The 21,324-nt window shown below is 36.4% G+C and overlaps 1 protein-coding gene across 3 annotated transcripts in view; it reads left to right on the top strand.

Annotated features, from left to right (window-relative positions):
* The window catches only part of LOC135689156 (brefeldin A-inhibited guanine nucleotide-exchange protein 1), a 38,336-nt gene extending 31,438 nt beyond the window's left edge, over nucleotides 1-6,898 (top strand). For 2 of the 3 annotated variants that reach the window (XM_065206297.2, XM_065206296.2), the window contains exons 31-37: nucleotides 192-323; nucleotides 552-694; nucleotides 1,542-1,592; nucleotides 2,816-2,978; nucleotides 3,561-3,702; nucleotides 5,022-5,139; nucleotides 5,516-6,898. In XM_065206297.2, coding sequence (XP_065062369.2) covers nucleotides 192-323; nucleotides 552-694; nucleotides 1,542-1,592; nucleotides 2,816-2,978; nucleotides 3,561-3,702; nucleotides 5,022-5,139; nucleotides 5,516-5,665 — 899 coding nt within the window. In that variant the 3' untranslated portion in view covers nucleotides 5,666-6,898. The remainder of the gene's footprint in view (nucleotides 1-191; nucleotides 324-551; nucleotides 695-1,541; nucleotides 1,593-2,815; nucleotides 2,979-3,560; nucleotides 3,703-5,021; nucleotides 5,140-5,515) is intronic. The other variant, XM_065206298.2, reaches the window with a different exon arrangement.
* The last annotated feature ends 14,426 nt before the right edge of the window (nucleotides 6,899-21,324 follow it).

Raw genomic sequence — 21,324 nt, 5'->3', positions numbered from 1 at the left:
CATTGACTCTGAAACTTGCTGTAAAAATCACCGTTTGTCTAACTTAGAGTTTTGGTTCCGTTGCATTTTGCAGTGCAATGCTAAAAAGTCTTTCTTTAAGCTTCTCTGAACGTTCCTTCACATCCTTGGGCGATTTGATAAAACATTTTCTAATTTGGGACCCTCAATCAACTGCATTTTCTGTATTTTAGCAAAAGTTGACGTGGATGCATATGACGTCAACGAAGGGGATGACATCAGCGTTCACAGTCTGCCGATGACGCCAGTAATGCCGATGACTCGTGCTGAGTCGAGAGAAAGCCTCCATTCGATCACGAGACAAAGTAAGAATCCTTTTTGAGAAAGAGTAAGATCCCCTTCGTAGTTAAAAATGTTTAGGCTCTCCTCAATAACCTGGATACGTTTGAATACGTTTTGTTTTCGTTTGAAAGTTCAATTCTTGAAAGTTGACTGTCTTTAGGAGTTGTAAATTTCTGACATCAAGAATTCGATATGTTTGCATATATAATTTCTATGCTCTATTATGTGTCCTTCTTGATCTTCTTCACCAGAAATCACTCAAGATCGCACGCTTTTCAACTCCTTGCTTATAAAATGCGTAGTGCAGCTCGAGCTTGTTAACACGATTGATAACATCATATTCTTCCCGGCAACCAGCAAAAAGGAAGATGCTGAAAATATGGCAGCTGCCCAGGTTAGTATTCAACTAATAATGTCACAATGCTTGCCAAAATCACCCAGCCAGGAAACCAACCAGAATTAGTCTTCTTCTCATATTTTCGTTTCTTTTCAAGTATACTACAACATCCGCCTCCCTTCCCACAAAGCAATGTTGATGATCTTTGCGAATATCATACAACTCATATATAAAAGCATCCAAATTTCTTATACCATACGTCATTTTTCAGTAAATCAACATAGGATCAAGAGGGGGGGGGGGGGGCATGGCAGAATTTGACATTGTAAACTTGCAATTTTATTCCTAGGCTTTTTGCAGGGTTTGTCGCTGAAAGAAACATGGTAGTCCATGAAACAGAATGACTGCTGTCCCTATGTTTCCATAGACTTACTCTACGAGCCTCTGTTTGCTACTGCCTCACTTTACTGCCTCACTCTGTTGTAGCGCCCGTAAAATTGGGCATTAGCGAAACAGAGGCTCATGAGTGAGTCAAGAGTTTCCTACTTTTTAGGCCTCTGTTCCATATTCATTCGAGCAAGTTTAATTTTGCATGCATTAAATAACATGTGACGACCTTCGTTGATATAGCTCTCGTTAAAGAGATGCCATTATAAATTTGGGAGTAACTTTAGAATTGTTATATCAAATCAAGAATAAAGGGCTATCGATAACATAATGTTAAACCAACAGTTGTTAATGCAGCTGAATAGAGAAAAGTTGACAATCTCTGTGTCTAAACACCATCTTGTTATGTTAGCTAAAGCTCTAAACCAGTGGACCATCAATTGGCAGTTCTCATTGTAAATGCTCGTTATTCATTATTTGCCATTCAAAAATCTAAAATTATTTAATTTGTAAACAGAAAATTATTAACACTCCTACAAAGGATGATGAGACCGAATCAGTTGCACAGGTTGGTATTCATACTGCTAAATTAAGTAAAGGTTGGTTAAACAGTAGTTGATATATCGATTATCATCACTATCACAATTATCATCAATCATCATCTTTTTTTTCTTCCTTGTTGTTATTGATTAATTATCATGGGCTGGTTTATATTTAGTTGATTTTTTGTCATAAATTGGAACAGAAATCCTCTTGTCTCATTTTTTTCTCAAAATTTTGCAATAAAGCATCGTCTAACTAAACGTCCGATAACTATGTTAAATTTTTGACCTATTTCAAAATTCATTATCAAGCAGTTCTTGTGTTCTTTTTTGTAAGGTTTAATGCGATGCACATTAAGTCAGCATGGCGCTTTGACATCAATCTGGAATTCCATTGTTACTTTATGATTGATCTTTAGTGAAACGCATCGAAACGAACGATTTATGCCCAATATGACATCTGTCCCAAGATTGCTAACTCTAACTTACCATGTCGTATTTATTATCACCAAGACGTAGCAATCCCCTAAAGTTTTTAAATAAAATTCAATTTCTTCATTCAAGCCCTTTTATTTTTGTTATTTGGTATTCGATACTGTTTCGTAGAATGTTAACCGTTTTTTCTTGAATATTTTCTCTTCTGTAATACGTACTTTTGATCTCATGCCAATCTTTTTCAGGTTTTAAGTGTTGAGCTATTAATGTCCAACAGAATTAATTGTTAATGTTTTCTTTATCCGAGAAATTTTCATTTATTTACTCCAAAAACGGACATCTTTAACAAAGAAAAATTAAAATTACCGCCGAGCTGTAATCGCTTATAGGCCGAGCTTTAAGCGGTTTGATGTAAAGAAATGGGCAGCTCTAACTAAGCAATTAGAGCCGCCTGCTTCTGTACACCAACGCGTTTAATAAGAAAGAGAAAAATGATGTCTGTTGCAATATTAGCTCTCATCAAGCTTTAAGTCGGGCTGAACGTTTTTTCCTTTTGGAAGCCAAAGCTTGCCATGTCAAAAATTATCACTGGAAGCTCGATATTTCACTGTTAGTGTTTACACTCGCTTTTATATTCATGTTGACAACATTCCTTGTTGTAAAGGCTGTTGGATTTTGCAAAGCTTCATTCCAGATAACAGTTGCCCTGTTTTCACACCTACTACCTGCATACTTCATCTTGTGTTGTAAACATCGCTTTACTGAAGAAGCTTATTCCAACATCGATATTTTTATAGCCTTCACTTCCTCGCAGGACCCGCAGGCAGCCCACGTGACGTCACTCATAGATACTGGCATGTTTGCACATTTGACTTCGTCTCAGTTGCTTTCGTTTGCCGATATTCTAATGGAGTCGCATAAATTCGCCAGCAATTTCAATAAAAATCACGACCAGCGGACACTGTTGTGGAAAGCAGGTAATGATACAATGTCTTATTCACACGCTTAGTTGTAACCATGAAATCTTCTTTGAATGACAGATTCAGGAAAGGCCAGTAGTTCAACGGACAGCCAGTTTTACCCACAATCCCCTTTTGGCTTAACCGTAAACAACAGACCGCTTCGATACAACAGAAGGGGCTACTTAGGTGTTCTTTAGAGAGGAATCTTATAAGAGTCACTAACGCAACTTGCGTATCAAAATATTCCAATTGAGTTGGTCGAGCGAAGCGCGATATTCTAAGGTCTCGTTCACATATACAGATATTTTATAGTCCACAAACTTTCTTTTGCGGATTTAAAAACTCTGTGCGTCCACATGCATCCAATGTAAACCGAATTCAACCATATTTTGCATTCACCATGTTTTTACAGCTCCACCAAGTATGCATGGCAGTATTCGTTCATTGTAATAAAGAAAAATCCACATTTGAGCGTTCACACGTTATTGGGCTTCAAAAGGTTGCGCCCATGATAGCGTTAAGGACATTTACCACAGTGTAAGGACATTTACAACAGTTTATTGAAAAAACATTGAACGTTAGCTTTTCTTCTTGTAGGTTTTATAAAAGGAAAATCAAGACCAAATTTACTGAAACAAGAGACTTGTAGTTTAGCTTGCGTTTATCGGATATTATTTGGGATTTATAATGATAATTCACGCAGTGAATCACACGCGGACATAGATGCACGGTTGCAAAGGTACGTTGCGTTTTCTTGACGGAGATTTTGTAGTGTATTCTCTACGTTGGTACGCTTATGTGAGAAACTGATTTCTGGCACGTGACATTTACCAGGTATCTGAAACGAATCTGATTTGTCAAAATCTTTCTTTAATGGACATCAGCGTCTTCGGTTGCTAAGATAGTAGAGATTGAGTAATGCTAAGCAGATACTCATAGAGTTTGCATCTTTAATTCTTAATATCTTTCTATAATCCTGTATATCTTTCTATATCTTTAATTGATATAACAGTATCTGGACCTCTCTCAATCTGGACGTCTTTCAGCACAGCAGTTTCTTTGTTTTTGACTCGTGGGCATTTTCGGCATGCCGTTTGTTAGTTAAAAAATGCCCAAAAACACAGATTTGTAATCAGAGCAACATTGAAATGCACAGGAATGTTATTTAATCACGTCCCTTCTTTTCTCAGTACACTCTTTTACAAGAAGGAAATAATTTTTTCTGATGTTCTTATCTTTAGAAACTTTTTTTGCTCGGGTGTTCTTAATTTTAACTCTGTTTCAACATTGGTACATTTACAAGTACATTCTTCTACTACATTCTGTAAGCTACTACTAATTTGTTTTTAAGGCCGCTGAAACACAGCTTTGCATGGCGTTTTTAGTAGCGCATAAAATTAATTTGTTTTGTTAACATGAGAGAAACAAAATTCCTGTTAAAAAATTTCTGCTTATTTTCCAACTGAAACTGAGCATGTTCTCACATTGTTCTTAGGCTATCAGGAAATCGAGCCTAGGTGTTTTTATTTTGTAAAGTGTGTTCTTTTAAGACACATGAATACCACTTTGATCACTTCCTTTGAAAATTTTTAAAACTGTTAATGATCTTAATCCATCTTTCATGGAAGATATTTTTCAAATTAGAACCTTTAATTGCTCATCTCAAAATCCTAATAATCTTACTCATTATAGGCCAAATAATGTTACCTTCGGCACAAACAGTCTGAAGTTTTTAGGACCACAAATTTGGAACTGCTTACCAGAGGAACTAAAATCGTCGAAAAATCTTAATACTTTAAAGAGCTTGATAACTCAATGGGATGGTTCCACGTGCTATTGTATAAACTACAAAAAATTGTTAACTTCTCTGTTTGATTTTGATTAATTATATATTCTTCTGTTTTGATTACTTTTCTTGTAAATTTTGATTGTATTTTGAAGACAAGTCTATTTGATAAATCGATGAAAAATAAATCTACTTATACTAGTTTAAGGTCTTTATTCTCCATCATCACCAATTTTTCTTCAAGAAATCTAATATTTATTCTTTTATTTCAGTGTTGCAGAAGAAACTCTTGTATATTATACTTCGTTGGAATCAACTAAACATCGCGATGCTTGGACCTCGTTAGTGTTACTAGTTTTAACAAAGCTGCTCAAATTAGATGACAAGAGGGTAAAGTTTTCTCTTCAATTTAAAGATATTTCTTTTCTTGAGATATTCATTTTCCACCGTGCTTAGTGTTGAAAACAGGAATGGCCAAACAGCCAAATTTTTGGATTTTTTGGGCAAGTTAGTACCAGGGAGGGGCTTATGGGGTGTTCGCCCTAATCCAAACACCGAGCGGCTCTAGGCTACCAAATAAAACTTACCAAATGAATTCTATAGCATTATTCTGACTTGGTTTTATTTTGTTCAGCTCTTCTGATGAAACAGACAAGTTCTGCATATCAAAAGTGTTGCTGTTTATTGCTGCCGACCCTTTTACATTGCTACAAAATTCTGTGCTCCCTCTTCCATCAAAATTTATTCTTGATATTTTCTGTTTTAGTTCAAGGACCACGTACCGATTTTCTATCCATTCATGTGTGAGATGATAACTTTTGATGTAAAGATGGAACTGCGCTCAATTCTTTATAAACTTTTTACACGAATTAGACCAATATTTGGAATAGTAAATCAATCAGAGAAGGATAGCTAATTGGTTTTAATTACTGTGAAACAGTCAGTTACGTAGTAGTAACATAGATTTAAATGAATCTGCAAATTGTTTAATTGTTTATTAAGCTGTGCGTTATTGGACATTAGAACAATTGAACCCCCTAGTAGCATATTTTATTAACAGGGGTGAATATTTTTCTCAAGGTTTACGAGAGGGCACAGTTCATCACCAGGGGATTCTTATTATAAGGCACTGTTGGTGAAATAGCAAGTTTAGAGAATTTAGATTAGATGAATCAGAACGTCTTTGAATGCTTACCTCTAAAATTCTTACGTAATTTTATAATTCCTCCATTCATTTTACATATTTAAATGCTAGGATTGAAAAATTCCAACATTATGAAGATATGCCGGCTTATTTTAATCCCCTTAACCATGTCAAAATGGCAACAATTGCTGTTATGGTATTTATTTTTGCGACGTTCTGTTACAATTCCCATTATTAATAAATTGTTTTTAAATTTTGGATATGTTGTTGAACGCCCTCATGTTGCTGCAAAAAACCTAGCTGTATTGCTTTGCAAAGAATTTCTCGAAATCTCCAGAAATCTCACAGGGTTTAAGCGCTTGATAGGGAACCGATAACGTGTGCCACAGAAAGTTAAAATCAGAAATCATGTGATCACTTGAAAGATCCTGTCTCCAACATTCCTTCAATTAAATAGTGATTTTGGTTGGATAACACGAGCGGGCCAATCAATGACGGCCAATCGAATTTCAAGTTGTTTATGTGGCCCTTGTGCACGACCTCCAACATGTAGTAAATTCCTGCAAAGGAGAACCGTTTAGATTAAGCACCACATGGTGTCTTTCTTTGATTAAGCAATTTTTACTAAGCACCAGATATTTTTAAACCTTTTCTGGTTTTATAAATAATGAGGTTTTTGTTTCAACAGGCACTGCCCCTGAACCAGGGGCGGACACTTGGTCAAAGATTTGGGACAAGTCTGTTGTTTGATAAGATGACATCTCATTTCCCCATGTTTTAGAACAAAAGACCTCTGCCCTCCAAAATATTAGAAGGCGACCACCCCCTCGCCCCCAGGTATCCACCACTCTCCTGAATCGCCTATTTAATACCTAAACACCTTTAGAATGTAATCCTAATGTATGAACCCTACGATCTCCAGAAGCATCCTAAAGCGATACCCAAGAACAAATTGAAGCGTGAAGAAATATATTTTCCTTTGCAGGGATTTACTGTATTTAGCTATGTTAAAAAAAGAAACAATTTCTTCAATTTATTCAAAAGAACCAATTTCTACTCTCCAGTTATCAAGTAGGCTGTCGATTGCGGGCAGAAATGGCACAATAATTTTGCATATCAGCAGCAATTTATAAGATTAAGAAGCCTGAACTAAACAAAAGCCTGAAACACAAAAATGTCCTTCCGTGAATCCCATTACGCTGCCAAAAATTTACACATTTTAGGGGTCGATGACACAGTGATAATAGCAAGAAAGGGGTAGCCTTTAGCCTTCATTTTTAGCTGATTTTTGAATAGAAGAGTTATTCAGTTAGAAATGGTGAGTTTATTATAAACGTTATTTTGCACAATAAAAATGCATTGATAATGTCAAGTTAATAATTTGTCCATGGTGAATTGGGTTATCTTGACGCGTAGACGTCTATTGAACAGTAACTAGAGTTGGTGTTAAAGGGACTACATTTTAAACTCCCGATAACTAGAACCTCTAAGGGACCAATGAAGTTGCTCGAAAGGGCCCGCACCACAAGGGGGGCGGGGTGGCCATGGCCCCCCTTTTTTTGCGAAGCAAGTAGTTTTAAAGCTGCAGTAAAAGGAGTAAAAAAGCTTTGTCCCCCTACTTTTTCTAGCCTTTGCCCACCCTCCCCCCACCCACTTTCAGATTCGCGGCGCGGGCCCTGCTCGAGATAGCGAAAGTTCGAGTTATCGGTTGCATATTTAATGAATGCATTGGGTAAGGGGAATGCAATACCAGTTCGACTTAGCGAATGTTCGAGTTATCGGGGGTTTGAGGTATGAGGTGTTTACTTGAGTCTTAATTAGAAGAACGCTTTGTGTACTTAAGTCTCAAATTGCACGTGTAATTATTGGTGTCATGATTCTAGGGCCAATTATATAAAACAACTCACTGAGGACTGGGACGATTTCTCTTTTTGTCCAAATTAATCAAACTTTTGTTGTTTTTCACTTGATGCGTGAATAAAAAGGGTTGTTTTCGCAAACAAAAGATCTTCATCTTAGAAAATGTTACTCTGTGAAAATAGCTAAAAAAGCGCTCATCTCGATTTACAATCAGTGTTATGCTAGCACACAGAGTTCAACACAAACATCCCACTGTAAAAATTGAAAAAAATTCTAATTCGCGGGTGATTGGGCTTCAATTTTGCACCTTGAAGTGGAGCTCAAGATGTTCTTAGGTTTAAGCTTGTGTTCTTGTTTAAATCAAATCAATTACGGTTCGAAAGAGACCAGCCAACTCGTATCGGTGGTGTAAAAAAGCATTCGCTTGAGTGTAAGCATTCTCCTAGGAATTATACCATTGTACACAGAAATTACCAAAAGTACATAAAATTTATAAGTAGACAGGCCCCTTGCGATTTAGCATGCATGCTACTAAAGCCTCTAGGGATTGATTTGCTACCCTTGGCACTTGGCGCATTTTTTCTTAACATTACTTTGTCAAAGATAGTACAATGGAACATATTCTGTGATGGAGTGTGCCTGTAGCGAAGTTTGGGCCTAAGCTCATTGCCATAAGATTGCTCAAGGTTGTTCAAAAAGTATGAAACTTGTCATGAAATATTCCTGTTATGCTTTACTGTGATGTGTTTTGCAGAAAAAGATTGCTGATGTTTAGTGAGTACCATTTTAATATTTAGCATGCCTTCGTGTCAAACTATTTGCGACATGTCGAAACAGGAGTAGAGTAATAAGGCGGCTTTTGTAAACATTTTATCAAAAAGTAGACATTAATAATTTCTCGGCACTGTCAAGGAGCCTAAGCAATGTGTTTCGGCTTCCCATCTTGTACAAGGCCCGTCATTTTGCATCCTGAATACAGATGTCATTTTGGGTGTTTGCAGCACGTGATAGCTTGGTATCACTTTCGAATCTCTGGAAAAAATCTATTAGAGATTCGTCGTGTCATAAATCAAAGTCAGAAATAGTCGCAATTAAGCCAAAATCTCTAGCATGAAATAGTTCACCCTTCTAAGCAACTCGTCTACATACTTGTGTCAATTTTTTATTCTTTTAATTGAAGCTAATGGGTTCAAAATATTGATTAAAAGCTAACTAAAACCAATTCACTATACCAATTCCCAAAGTTGATGAAGGCAAATCAATTGATTCCTTAAGTATACTAGTTTGTGTGTGGTACAATATTATTTGACAATATAGCTTTAAAATAGCTTGATATTATACGAGTATAAGAAATTCTCATGTTCTTGCTGGTTCTTTGACAGAGTAGATCTCAAAAAAGTTTAGTGAGGTTTCCAATTTTCCATTCCAAAATATAACCTCTAAGCGAATTTATTACTCAACAACAACAAACAACTAACCCAACATATGAAATTACTTAGTGTTACACCCAGTATTGAATTAGTCTACCAATCAAATACAAGAATTATGTAAATGATATTTTTCAATCAATCAGATAACACCTGGAAGATCAAAGGACAAATGAAATAAGGGATATGAATGACTGCATATAAAAATTAATAAACGGGGGGGGTCCAAATAAGCTCCGGGGGGAGGTCAGAAAAAAATCAGAGCGTCCCCCCTTCTATTAAGGATCTTAGAGTACTTAGTGCTATCCGTGTGATATTACTTAGCCTGCACACAAAGCAGTTCGTGATTTCTCCTATGGGTATAATTATCATGGATACATGCCAAAGAGAGGATTGGTATAGTCAAATGATGAGTAAATACATCTGTTGCTATTAATGCACAGAGTTAATAATGAGAGTACAAGACTTAAGCGTAAATACCAAAACAAATGAAACAGCTAAACAATAGTAAATGCAATGTGGAATTCCACAATAACGAGGAAAATAAGCTAAATTAAAATTAAAAGAGCTTATTATTTTACCTTACAGATTTCCATTCTATGAAATGGAATTTCACCCTAGTTGCATCACAAACATGTTAATTCTATGTTTGTCCCTTCTACACTATCATCCCTGCTATCTTCATTTCAAATGTAAGACCTCTTTTGCTCAGGTAATATGATGTTCTCAAGTTCTCAAATAAGTGCTCTTTTTTAAAAAATCATGTGCTGTTTTAATATATTAAAGGATAGAGCAAGAGAATAGTGCACTAACAAAGTTAGGAGAGGAATGAAATTCCCTGCAGCCTGAATCGGTCGGCAAACCAACGGGAGACACAGGCTTGAGACAACAGTGGTTACCTTCGTAGCTATTACTGCGGTTGCAAGTCTCCGCGCAAAACAAAAAAGTAATGCAAAGGATTTGCAAACTAGATTTTTGCATTGACTTTTTTGCAAAAGATTAGTGAAAGCGATTTAATTGATTTGGCTGAATGCAATCTGAAGTGCCCAACAAGTAACAGGGAGAATGAGCCAGGAGGACTCACAGAATGGCGCACAACACTTTGATATCAATCTGTGGCTGAGGAAAATTGGTTTTTAACGATTTCAGATCCTTGTACTACTGGTTATAGGCCTAGAATACTGGTTATATTTTCATTTGCTTCGACTTCAGGTTTCTTGATAATACTAGAAACATTTCTTCGAATTCAGTGGAACTTGTGAGCACTATTTTTTCATGAGCACAACCAGAGGCAAGGTATTTCTGTGCTAAAATGTAAATCCTTTAAGAACATGAAAAATGACGAGCTTTTACGTTAATAATTTCCCCTCGAACCACATAATCATGGCTTTATTTGGCTGAACTTTCAATATGTTAAGAATGCTTTGTTAAAACTCATGGAGTGGGTTTTTGGTATTTTTGGAACAAAAAAGCTCACACAGAAAATTGCAAGATAACATAATGATTTGCTTACCACACGTGCCCTAATTACCTATTCTCCTGTAAACATTGTGGTTATGTTACACGCCCATATGGTGTTATATATTTTCACACGATAACTTCTTGGGGTGGGGAACGCGGGTAGGCCCCACACCAAGTTCCAAAGAATAGCTCGAAAATCCGATTGTATATGTTCAAGGCTGCCCATTGTTTTCCTTCTCATTCAGTTATAAAGTTATAAAGAAAACATACTACAGTTTGAAAATTATTGGGGGGGGCTTGTATTATAAAAAAGTCAATCAGGATTAGAACACTGGTTATAAAAGTAAGGGTGTATCTTAAAGGGCCTCTCCAGCCAAATTTTGCACCTGCATTTTATTGGCTAATCTAAAAGAATTGAACCTGCTGATCACGAATTCGTTATTTGTTTTTCGATATTTTTTACAGTTTGTGAGATATAAGCTCTTGCATTTGGATAATTGAATTGAATTAACCGTCAAAAATTTTTCGGTTTGGTGACACTGTGACGCAATTTTGACGTCACTGTGCATTTCGTTAGTCTTGCCTCAAATCGAATCGAACGACGGCGATTCGCAAATTGAACGCTGCAAGTGATGGTATGGTACTCTCCATCTGTAGCCAGTTCTGTTCCACCGGCTTTTAGTTTGAGCATTTCAGATACCAATTCTGAAGCCTTTAGTTGTTCATCGTTTCTGGAGAGCAACTGAAGTGTCAATTTCGATTAATTATACGCGAAGGAAGAGCTGGAACAGGAAGCCATAGCTTTGTGGGCCTACACAGGTGATCAAAACAAAGTCGTGACACAGCATGGACACATTCCGGTGTCATATGCGTTTCTGCATGGGCATGCGTTTCTGCATGGGCTGAGACACATATGCGTTTCAAATGTTAAAGTGTAATGGCGGACATGGAGGGCCTAGCTGTGGGGTACACAACGCGCACATCCAATATAAACAATACAAAACGAAATCAAAGTTCTAGTAAAATTAGCTAAATATCAAATACTCAAATGAATAAACCTCTTGACATAATAAACTCAGAAAATGAAATTACAATCATGCTATTGATAAGATGAACAACTACCATCCGCTTAGCCCATGCAGAAACGCATAGAGAATTTCAGTGTTATGCGTTTCTGCATGGGGTATCTAAAATCAAAACACCATCGAATTTCATCGCAACTGACTGTTTACTAACAAGAAATGATTGCAACAATCTGATATAGGTCAAATTTTTCCATGCAAGTAGCATTTTTGAATTTTTTATCATTTTTTGTAGTTTGCCTTAGGCCCATGCAGAAACGCATAGAGAATTTCAGTGTTATGCGTTTCTGCATGGGGTATCTAAAATCAAAACACCATCGAATTTCATCGCAAATTAATGTTTACTAGCAAGAAATGATTGCAACAACCTGATATAGGTCAAATTTTTCCATGCAAGTAGCATTTTTGAATTTTTTATCATTTTTTGTAGTTTGCCTTAGGCCCATGCAAAAACGCATAGAGAATTTCAGTGTTATGCGTTTCTGCATGGGGCATCTAAAATCAAAACACCATCAAATTTCATCGCAAATGACTGTTTACTAACAAGAAATGATTGCAACAATCTGATATAGGTCAAACTATTCCATGCAAGTAGCATTTTTGAATTTTTTATCATTTTTTGTAATTTGCCTTAGGCCCATGCAGAAACGCATAGAGAATTTCAGTGTTATGCGTTTCTGCATGGGGCATCTAAAATCAAAACACCATCGAATTTCATCGCAAATTAATGTTTACTAGCAAGAAATGATTGCAACAACCTGATATAGGTCAAATTTTTCCATGCAAGTAGCATTTTTGAATTTTTTATCATTTTTTGTAGTTTGCCTTAGGCCCATGCAGAAACGCATAGAGAATTTCAGTGTTATGCGTTTCTGCATGGGGCATCTAAAATCAAAACACCATCGAATTTCATCGCAAATTAATGTTTACTAGCAAGAAATGATTGCAATAACCTGATATAGGTCAAATTATTCCATGCAAGTAGCATTTTTGAATTTTTTATCATTTTTTTGTAGTTTGCCTTAGGCCCATGCAGAAACGCATAAAAAATTGTAGTGTTATGCGTTTCTGCATGGGGCATCTAAAATCAAAACACCATCAAATTTCATCGCAAATGACTGTTTACTAACAAGAAATGATTGCAACAATCTGATATAGGTCAAACTATTCCATGCAAGTAGCATTTTTGAATTTTTTATCATTTTTTGTAGTTTGCCTTAGGCCCATGCAGAAACGCATAGAGAATTTCAGTGTTATGCGTTTCTGCATGGGGCATCTAAAATCAAAACACCATCAAATTTCATCGCAAATGACTGTTTACTAACAAGAAATGATTGCAACAATCTGATATAGGTCAAACTATTCCATGCAAGTAGCATTTTTGAATTTTTTATATCATTTTTTGTAGTTTGCCTTAGGCCCATGCAGAAACGCATAGAGAATTTCAGTGTTATGCGTTTCTGCATGGGGCATCTAAAATCAAAACACCATCAAATTTCATCGCAAATGACTGTTTACTAACAAGAAATGATTGCAACAATCTGATATAGGTCAAACTATTCCATGCAAGTAGCATTTTTGAATTTTTTATCATTTTTTGTAGTTTGCCTTAGGCCCATGCAGAAACGCATAAAAAATTTCAGTGTTATGCGTTTCTGCATGGGGCATGTAAAGTTTACGAACCATCTCTTCTTGTTTGTCCTAAAGGACACTTGCAAGACTTGATAGGGATAATGTCGATGGGATATTTAAATGAGGGGCCAACGAGAAATTATAAAGAATTATAAAAAACCTTGGAAAAATTATAAAAACCATGCCCTTTCAAACACTAAATGTTGTATGTCTTAATGTTTCTTAACGGTTTAGACTCAACGATTAGTGATGTTTCTGCTGGTTTAAATTGTGGTTAAACTGGTAAAATGTTCTGTTCCCTTTTCGGTTATTGATAATAATAAGATACTGAAAGAGGACAACTTGAATAACTGAAGAGTGCTTTTCATAAAGGTTTTCTATTAAATTTACTATTAAAAATTCATTAAGAGTTTCAGAGAATTTCAGCTGAACATCAGGGTAGCATTTCTTCATGAGCGTAGTAATGTTTTTCTTAATGCCGAGGCTATAGTTTCTTTAAAATGGTAAAAGGAACAAGAGAAGCTGTTTATTACTGTCAAGGTCAGAGGTTTTAGTAGTAGGTTTAAACTGTATGTCGAGAAAGACACGGATTAACTTATTAATTCGTATTCAGATCATCTAAACCAATCTCTAATTCATTCATCTTTAAAGACCGCGACACTCCACTTTTGTGCTCTAACGTTATTTACAAGTTTACTTGTAGTGGCTGCAGCGCCATTTATTATGGCAAAACATCTCGAAATCTCATGATTCGATGTAGAGAGCATTTGGGAATCAACAATCATAGTCAAGGTGTTAAAACAGTTAGCCCTTTCTTCATTCAGGATCATATTTCCAAAACTGGAACCCGCATTAAAATCAAATTCTTATAAAAAAGATCTATCCTTAAAAGAAGTTGCTGTCTTAAGATTAAACTAACTTACTAGAAGCAATTTTTATCGTTTAGATAATGAATGATTAAAAAACCCATATTGGTTCTTAGGCGCTCTGTTTTATTGCGTAAGAAAGTTATTGCGAGAATGCTTCATTCATTTGGAAATGTCATAATTTCTGTTGTTTTTCTCTCTGTAAGAGGCAAGTGCGATGCAGCAGAGAATAGAAAAAGCCACCAATGGGTCCCTCCTGTATAAGCCCCCGACAAATCAGTTCCCATGTTGTTAAGCCCCACTTGAGGCTTATCGTTGAATAATGAACATGATTTTAGCCAGTGATAAATCATGTATTAAAAAAAAATCTGTTTTGATGATATTATTTTTGTTTTAAAGACGTGGCGAGACAGGCCTTGTTAGGAAAGGGGGGAGGGGGGTGTTGCTTACGAAACTTCCTGAGTGAGAAAAATTTCTGCAGTAAGGAAATTTCGAAATTACTTGAAGAAGGCCTGGTTTTTCCGATTTAGTACCAACAAGAAAACTCAAAACCTTCGCGGGAATATCATTAGGGACGGATTTCAGCGGCAATGATTGGGGGGTGTTTGATTGGATATTGGTGCCACACCTTTCAGGTAACTGGAAAATGATGGAAAGGCCCATTTTAGAAATTAAACTTCTCGCTTCAAGGTGAAGAAGTTTAGGAAATAAAAAAAGTAAATTGTTCAATTATTTTTTAGCTACTAACCACCAAAAATATTTTCAACCGAATCAAAACAAAATTTACCAAAGGACACAAAAATATTGAGGGATGGCGCACCCCCTACAGCCCCGTCCTGGTAAATCTGTCCCTGAATATCATATTAACCAACGGAGTAACAATCATTGCCTCAGATTCTTTATTGATCTCTGAAGACGTAGGGGCTCTGAACTACTTACAATCTTTCTTCCATTGAACTGAGGCATCAATCTGAATAAGAAATCGAGCTTTAAAAACATGTCCAACTGTTCTGTAAAATATCTAGTCATGCTTCAACTCGTATTTCAATTTTCATGGAGCCTGTGAAACTAAAACCGTTGATGTCTCAGATTGGCTATTGCCTGCTGATTTGGGTGTTTCGAAAAAGAAAATTTGAACAATAAGATAAAGTGAATTTAAGAGAGGGGCTTATAATAGCATATATTTGTGATGCTTCTAGATTTGAAAAATTATTTGAAACTGATAGCTCTTTAAGCCTTCATCAAATGAACCTGTATTTGCTTTTGGTAGAGGTCTACAAACTCACATCTATGTTCTAGCTTCATAAAGCTAGCTTTGGTGGAAAAAATTCCTCACAATCTAACGTCTCTTGATGAACTACAATTGTCAACTCTCAACATTTTATTCAAATTTTGGTTTTTTTATTGTAACAAGTATTTCACTCATTTTATGTTTTTAATAGTAAATTTTATATTTTTGTAAGTGATTGGTAAGCATCTTCAGCCTTATTTATTTGCAAACCTTAAAATATTACTGAAAATAGAGCTGTGGAGGATGTAAATCAACTTTTACTGGTTTACTTTTTTTATCAGAATGGTAGGAATTCTATACTATCTGTGATTCATTCAAAATTGCCCAGAATTTGATTCCTTGACCTGTGTAACAAGTTTATCTGGTTCTTTAGCCAAATAAATTGTCGTAAATCAGCAACTAATTTTATATCGTTGGCTTTGAATTATGGGAATCATTTTGGAGGAAGCTCTTTGTGTAAATCTGCATAATTTTATTCGTATAACGCATGATTATATCACATATTCTTAGCTTTATATTAACTAGTTGCTGTTTTCTAACTTACAAGTCTAAATATGTTTTTAAAGTTTTGTGGCGATGGATCATTTCACAAACCTTTATTAAAAGTTGTCAGAAAACGCACATCCGTTGAAACACATTTGTGTCCTGTCAAACGCATATGCGCTTCACGCCATTCACAGCTAGGCCCTGCATGTCCGCCATTACACTGTAACACTTGAAACGCATATGCGTCTCGGCCCATGCAGAAACGCATGCCCATGCAGAAACGCATAGTACACCGGCCCGCAGACTTAGGCCTGGTTCAAACGTCGCACTTCTCATGTGCCGAATCTAACTCTGTATGGAGCGATAATTGAGCATGTTTAACGCGACTCCCGTTTCAAACGTCGAACTTAATCATGTCGCGCCAAATGGGTTTTAGGATTGTCACATGAAGTATCTTGGTAAAGGCGCACAATCTCAAATATTTGTTTGAAACGCATGCGCCCTCCAAGATTGTAAACATTTTATATTTTTCGATCCTAAAAAGCTCCTGCTGTAGATTTAGATGCAGTTATCAACGCGTGACCATGAATCCTTCACGTTTCGGTGGAAGATATACGAAATTCATGGCGAACGTGAGCCGCACATTGTGACGTCAGAATTTCACCAAACTGATTCGGCTTTTGTCGTTTTTTTCTCGGAAGGGTGCAACTTTAAAGCCTTATAACTTCTAAGCTAATTGGAATTTTGCAAAAACAACGACTTTGCGATAATACATGCACCAGATGCTAGCTTTTTAGTCAAGCTGAATGAGAAACAGATTCGCTCCAAAACAGCCAGTCCCCTCTTTTTCAGCCGAGAAACAGCAGGACCAAAATAAGAGTGGATCTGACACACTTTGTTGAGTTGTAAATTAAAATTGTGAAACTGTAATTGTAGAAAGTGTGGATTTGTAAATAATGCATGTTCTTAAAAGTGCAACATAAAATACCAATCGAAACGCCTTAGAAAGAAATGGGAACATTTTTTCAATTCGAATTGAATGCCCAATCCCAGCCTTATGTATAGCATCATTTTCTATAAGAAAATTGCGATAAGAAATAAGCAATGGACAATAAAGAAGAAGTAAGAAACTTCAGAGCTCGAAGCTTCAGTACATGCGGAGAAAAATCAATTGCGCTTTATGATATTGTTGTGTCCTATTTTGAAGTAAGATGGACTCTGTATACAGCTTTGATTTCAAGACATCATCTCAATTTAGTTTGCTTTTATGATTTGCTTCAAAAAGGACACTGAGCCTAAAGACCAAGACCGAGATTATGATCTCCTGCCCGTAATGTATTTTGGGGTTTATGTGATATCTTTCAGTAGATTTCAGAAAAAGCTATAAAGCAATTCTACTAATGTGTTTTAAATTGGAGAAGCATTGGAAAAATTCCTCTCAAGGCTACAGCAGCTGAACGATGATAAGCCTCTTGGTGGTAGCTAGGAGGAACGTTTAATTGGGAATGTTGCATAACAGGGACTATAGTCCTCCCCAACTTTTTTGCAATAATGGGTTAGAAAATGTTTTGAAAATTTACGCTAACGAACGCATTAGTAGCAGTTCTGCTGGGAACACGTTTTTGTTCTTTTTGATGGTGCTTTGTCTTGTGTGGTCAAAGATAAATTTGTATTTTATCTAACTCGGTTATGTATTTTTATGTTAATTGAAATCTTCTCTAAATCGTTATGTTCATGAATAAGGACAGATAGAAGCGAATATTTTCTGAAAGGAGTGTTTTCCGGTGTTTCAAAGGGCGTGGTCGTAAAAAGATTTAGAGGCAAGCCTCTTAGTCCCGTTCCAGCCACTCCATTATGGGCTGGTGCCAGTGTGACCTGATCTAGCGTAATGTTAGCATAATATTGGCCAAATATCGTCATTAAGCATAATTTGGAATCTAGCAAAACTCTGGCATAATTCTGATATTATTTAAAAGAATCGTTGTTTCCATTGATCTATTGTCTATCGTTACCAAATGGAAATACTTTACACCAGGATTTGTGGTTTCATTTAGGGGTAAATTGTGACTTTCCACCTTCAGGATTTTTGAATGGTTGGCAGCCACATATTTTGTAGTTGGCAGCCAAATGCAGCCAGCTAAACGCAGTATACAAAAAAGCTAAATTTTTCCTAATTATTGGGAGTGATATCGTAATCAAAATTTGCTTTGTAGGTTACAAAAGTTTTCACTTGCTTTTATCAAAGATTGTCTGTTATCTTTAACTTTGTTTCATCATTCATTCATGCGGCCAGAATTCAGCCAAATTTTGCTTCTTCGGCCAAATCAATTTGTGGCGCCCAAAGGGTTTTGAGAAACTGCCAAAATGGAGAAATTTGGCCATCAAACCATGAATCTAAATTGCCTTTTTGTTTATAAAGAATGAGTACACTGGGTTGTCAAAAAGGCCAAATTGCAACTCTGGCCACGCGTGGTTTCTGTATTACAAACAAGATGGGGCTAGAGGTCATGCTTTCAAGCTGGGCGAAAAGAGAATAAGAAGAAACAAGCACAATTTGTACATCAATGAGAGAAGAGTTTATTTGCCATCTGTAACGAGGTTTTCGTTTATAATATCAAAACTTTTTGAAGAACAGATTCGATGGCAAAGAATTTGATCAGCTGAATGCAGTTACGAACTTTCCATAAGTAAAAGAGACTTGAGAAAGCCTCACCCAGCTTTTGTCCCGGAAAAAATATTTCATTCAATCATGCATTAAATTTTCAGAAATAAACGACTAAGATCACAGAGATCTGAGACTTGTTCTCAGAGGAATTCTACCAGACGAGACAATGGCTCGGATTCTCGCAGCAAACCCTAATCCTATCGATGTAGAGATGCTGATTCCCACCTACAACAAGATAGAGGCAGGTGGGGAAAGCAGCATAGCTCAAGAAAAACTTAATAAATAGATAAATATTGCAATGAAATATGCTTGACCTCGCAAGTTTCGAGTTCCGAGAGAAGCTGCAAAGATATGGCTCCCAAAAACCAAAAAACATTAAAGTCTGGCAAGTAAGGCTGATTTAAGGGAGTTTTTGAAGGTGAAAGGAAATAAAAAATAACTTTGACAGAGATCCGAACAAACCATGTAAAAGAGTTTCCTTTCGATAACTTTTTGCTCACATATTAAGACATAGCTATATGTAGCTAATTTTCTTATTAACCCAATCAATATATAATGTAAAGAATCAGCTTTTGTTACTTATACTTCATTCATTTAAGAATTTGCCCAATGAGGACATGCTATTTGCACTATGATGGCAGTTTCTATATTTGCCACGCCCTTTGGGCCAATCCCAGCAAAGTACCACGCCCAATTTTTATAAAAAGTGTGAATCTGTAAAAATTTCTTATTTTAGGCCCTGTGAAACAGTTTTCCTTTGTTGCTACTGATCTTAATTAGAGAACTTTCTCCTGGATAGGAATTTATAAGAGGATTTAAGGCAGTATCTCCGGTCGGCACTAGATCATAGCAAGATATAATAAGAAACTAGTTCCTTATTTTATCTTGTTCATAGTCAGCTATTGTACATGACGTCATACATCTTTGCAGAACAGTTACCCTCTTTTTTTATAAGAACAATTTTATAAGAGCACGAGCCTCAAAACTGGTCAAAAGTTAAGAATAAATTAAGAACACGTTGAGGCTGAGCTTCTGCAAAATGCAATTTTGAACAACGTTTTTTCTCAAAATCGAGGATTTTTAGCGATGTGTGGGTGCTTTTTCGGTGAATATTCAAACTTGTCAGCAAATTAAGGCTGTCTCTCCCACTTTGTTGGCAAATGAGGCCTGAACACCTCCTTAGAGCGAAAAAGTTAGCAATAGCACTGCTTACACCCTCTTAATTTAAGAACAAATTAAGAACAATCCAGCCTCAGATTTTCGAAAAAATTAAGAACAGTCAGCCTGAACTTAAATTTACTGGTTATTATAAAAAAAGAGTGTAGATGTTTTAAGCCCCGTTAAAACGCTCTCAACATTTCACTGAACATCGCTCAACATTTGTAGAGTGCAAGTGTTGAGAGTGTTTTAACACCCTGTTCAGTGATGTTGAGTGGTGTTGAGCGGTGTTCAGCACTGTTGAGTGGAGTTTGAACAGATTCAAAAATGTTAAGCGGGTCGACCCAACATTTCTATTGTTTAAGGTGTTGTTGAGAGATGTTGAGAGCATTTTAACACCCCATACAACAATGTTCAGTCGGCGCAAGCGCACTAGACTTGGATTTTGCGCGCCAAGGAAAGGCTTCAGCGCGTCAAGATCTCAGATCAGCCAAAAGGTTGAAAGAAGTTGAATTTTATAAATCGTAATGGCAAACCATGACGAACGCTTGGAAACAGTTGCCAATGAAAGCAAATTGAATGAGATAGCGATTCAAAGCATGTTGCAAGACTAATATCCTGACCTTAGGAAATCATCAGGCAGCTACTGTAGCAAAAGAGTTAACACCCCAATTCAACATCACTAAACATCACTGTAGAAATCTTGAGCGATGTTCAGTGAAATCATAATGTAGTTTGTTTAACCTACAGGGGCGTGTTTGCCAGATATTTCTTCGATGCTTACTTCGTTCGGGGAATTCTCTGCTAAAGCTGGAGTTTAGCTTTTTCTCCAAGGGTTTCAATTCATAGCACACACAAACAGAGAAAAACGGAAAAAAGTGTCTATTCTACTCGAAAGCATCAAATAGGCCGTTTGAAGCACTTTTTTACAGTTGAATTTAAAGAACTCGTTTTTGTGCGTATGCAGCTACGAAAACTCTCTCTTACGTTTTCGCTTGAGTTAGAGTACCTAACATTGATAATCATGTATGAAGCCGTTGCTAAAATTTCAAATAACTGGTTTTGCCGCATAAGAACATTATCAAGCGTTTTAATAAGTGTTCCAGCGACAAAATTTGCTGTAATCAAGCCTAAAGGCCCTTTTAGAAGCATTGCGTCAGTCTTCATTTTCCAAAGTTTAGTGTTCAGAACATTGACTGAGCTGAGGTATTGGCAGTTGTCATAGGAATTAATTTCATGCTGCTTCCAGTAAAGCTTTTCATCAAATTGTTGGAATGCAATAACGTCATGCTACCACTCATTCATTAGGTTGCTATAGTTTGATCTAGTGCCGACCAGCATCTCCCCAGTTGTTCTCAGTGTCTCTTTTGTGCCTGTGTCTATAGAAACAATCAGAAAGAAGAACCACAATAGCGCAATTTCGAGGGTTTGCTGTGAATTTTGTTTGTGTAAAGCGTCCAAGTCAGTTTCAATGATATTAAGATTAGGCGTTCTTTTGTGTTC

This window comes from Rhopilema esculentum, chromosome 9 (assembly GCF_057945365.1).
Source record: "Rhopilema esculentum isolate cy_ngs chromosome 9, ASM5794536v1, whole genome shotgun sequence".
Lineage (NCBI taxonomy): Eukaryota > Metazoa > Cnidaria > Scyphozoa > Rhizostomeae > Rhizostomatidae > Rhopilema > Rhopilema esculentum.
The sequence above is the reverse complement of the archived record's forward strand: the minus strand, read 5'-3'. Positions and strand labels throughout refer to the sequence as shown.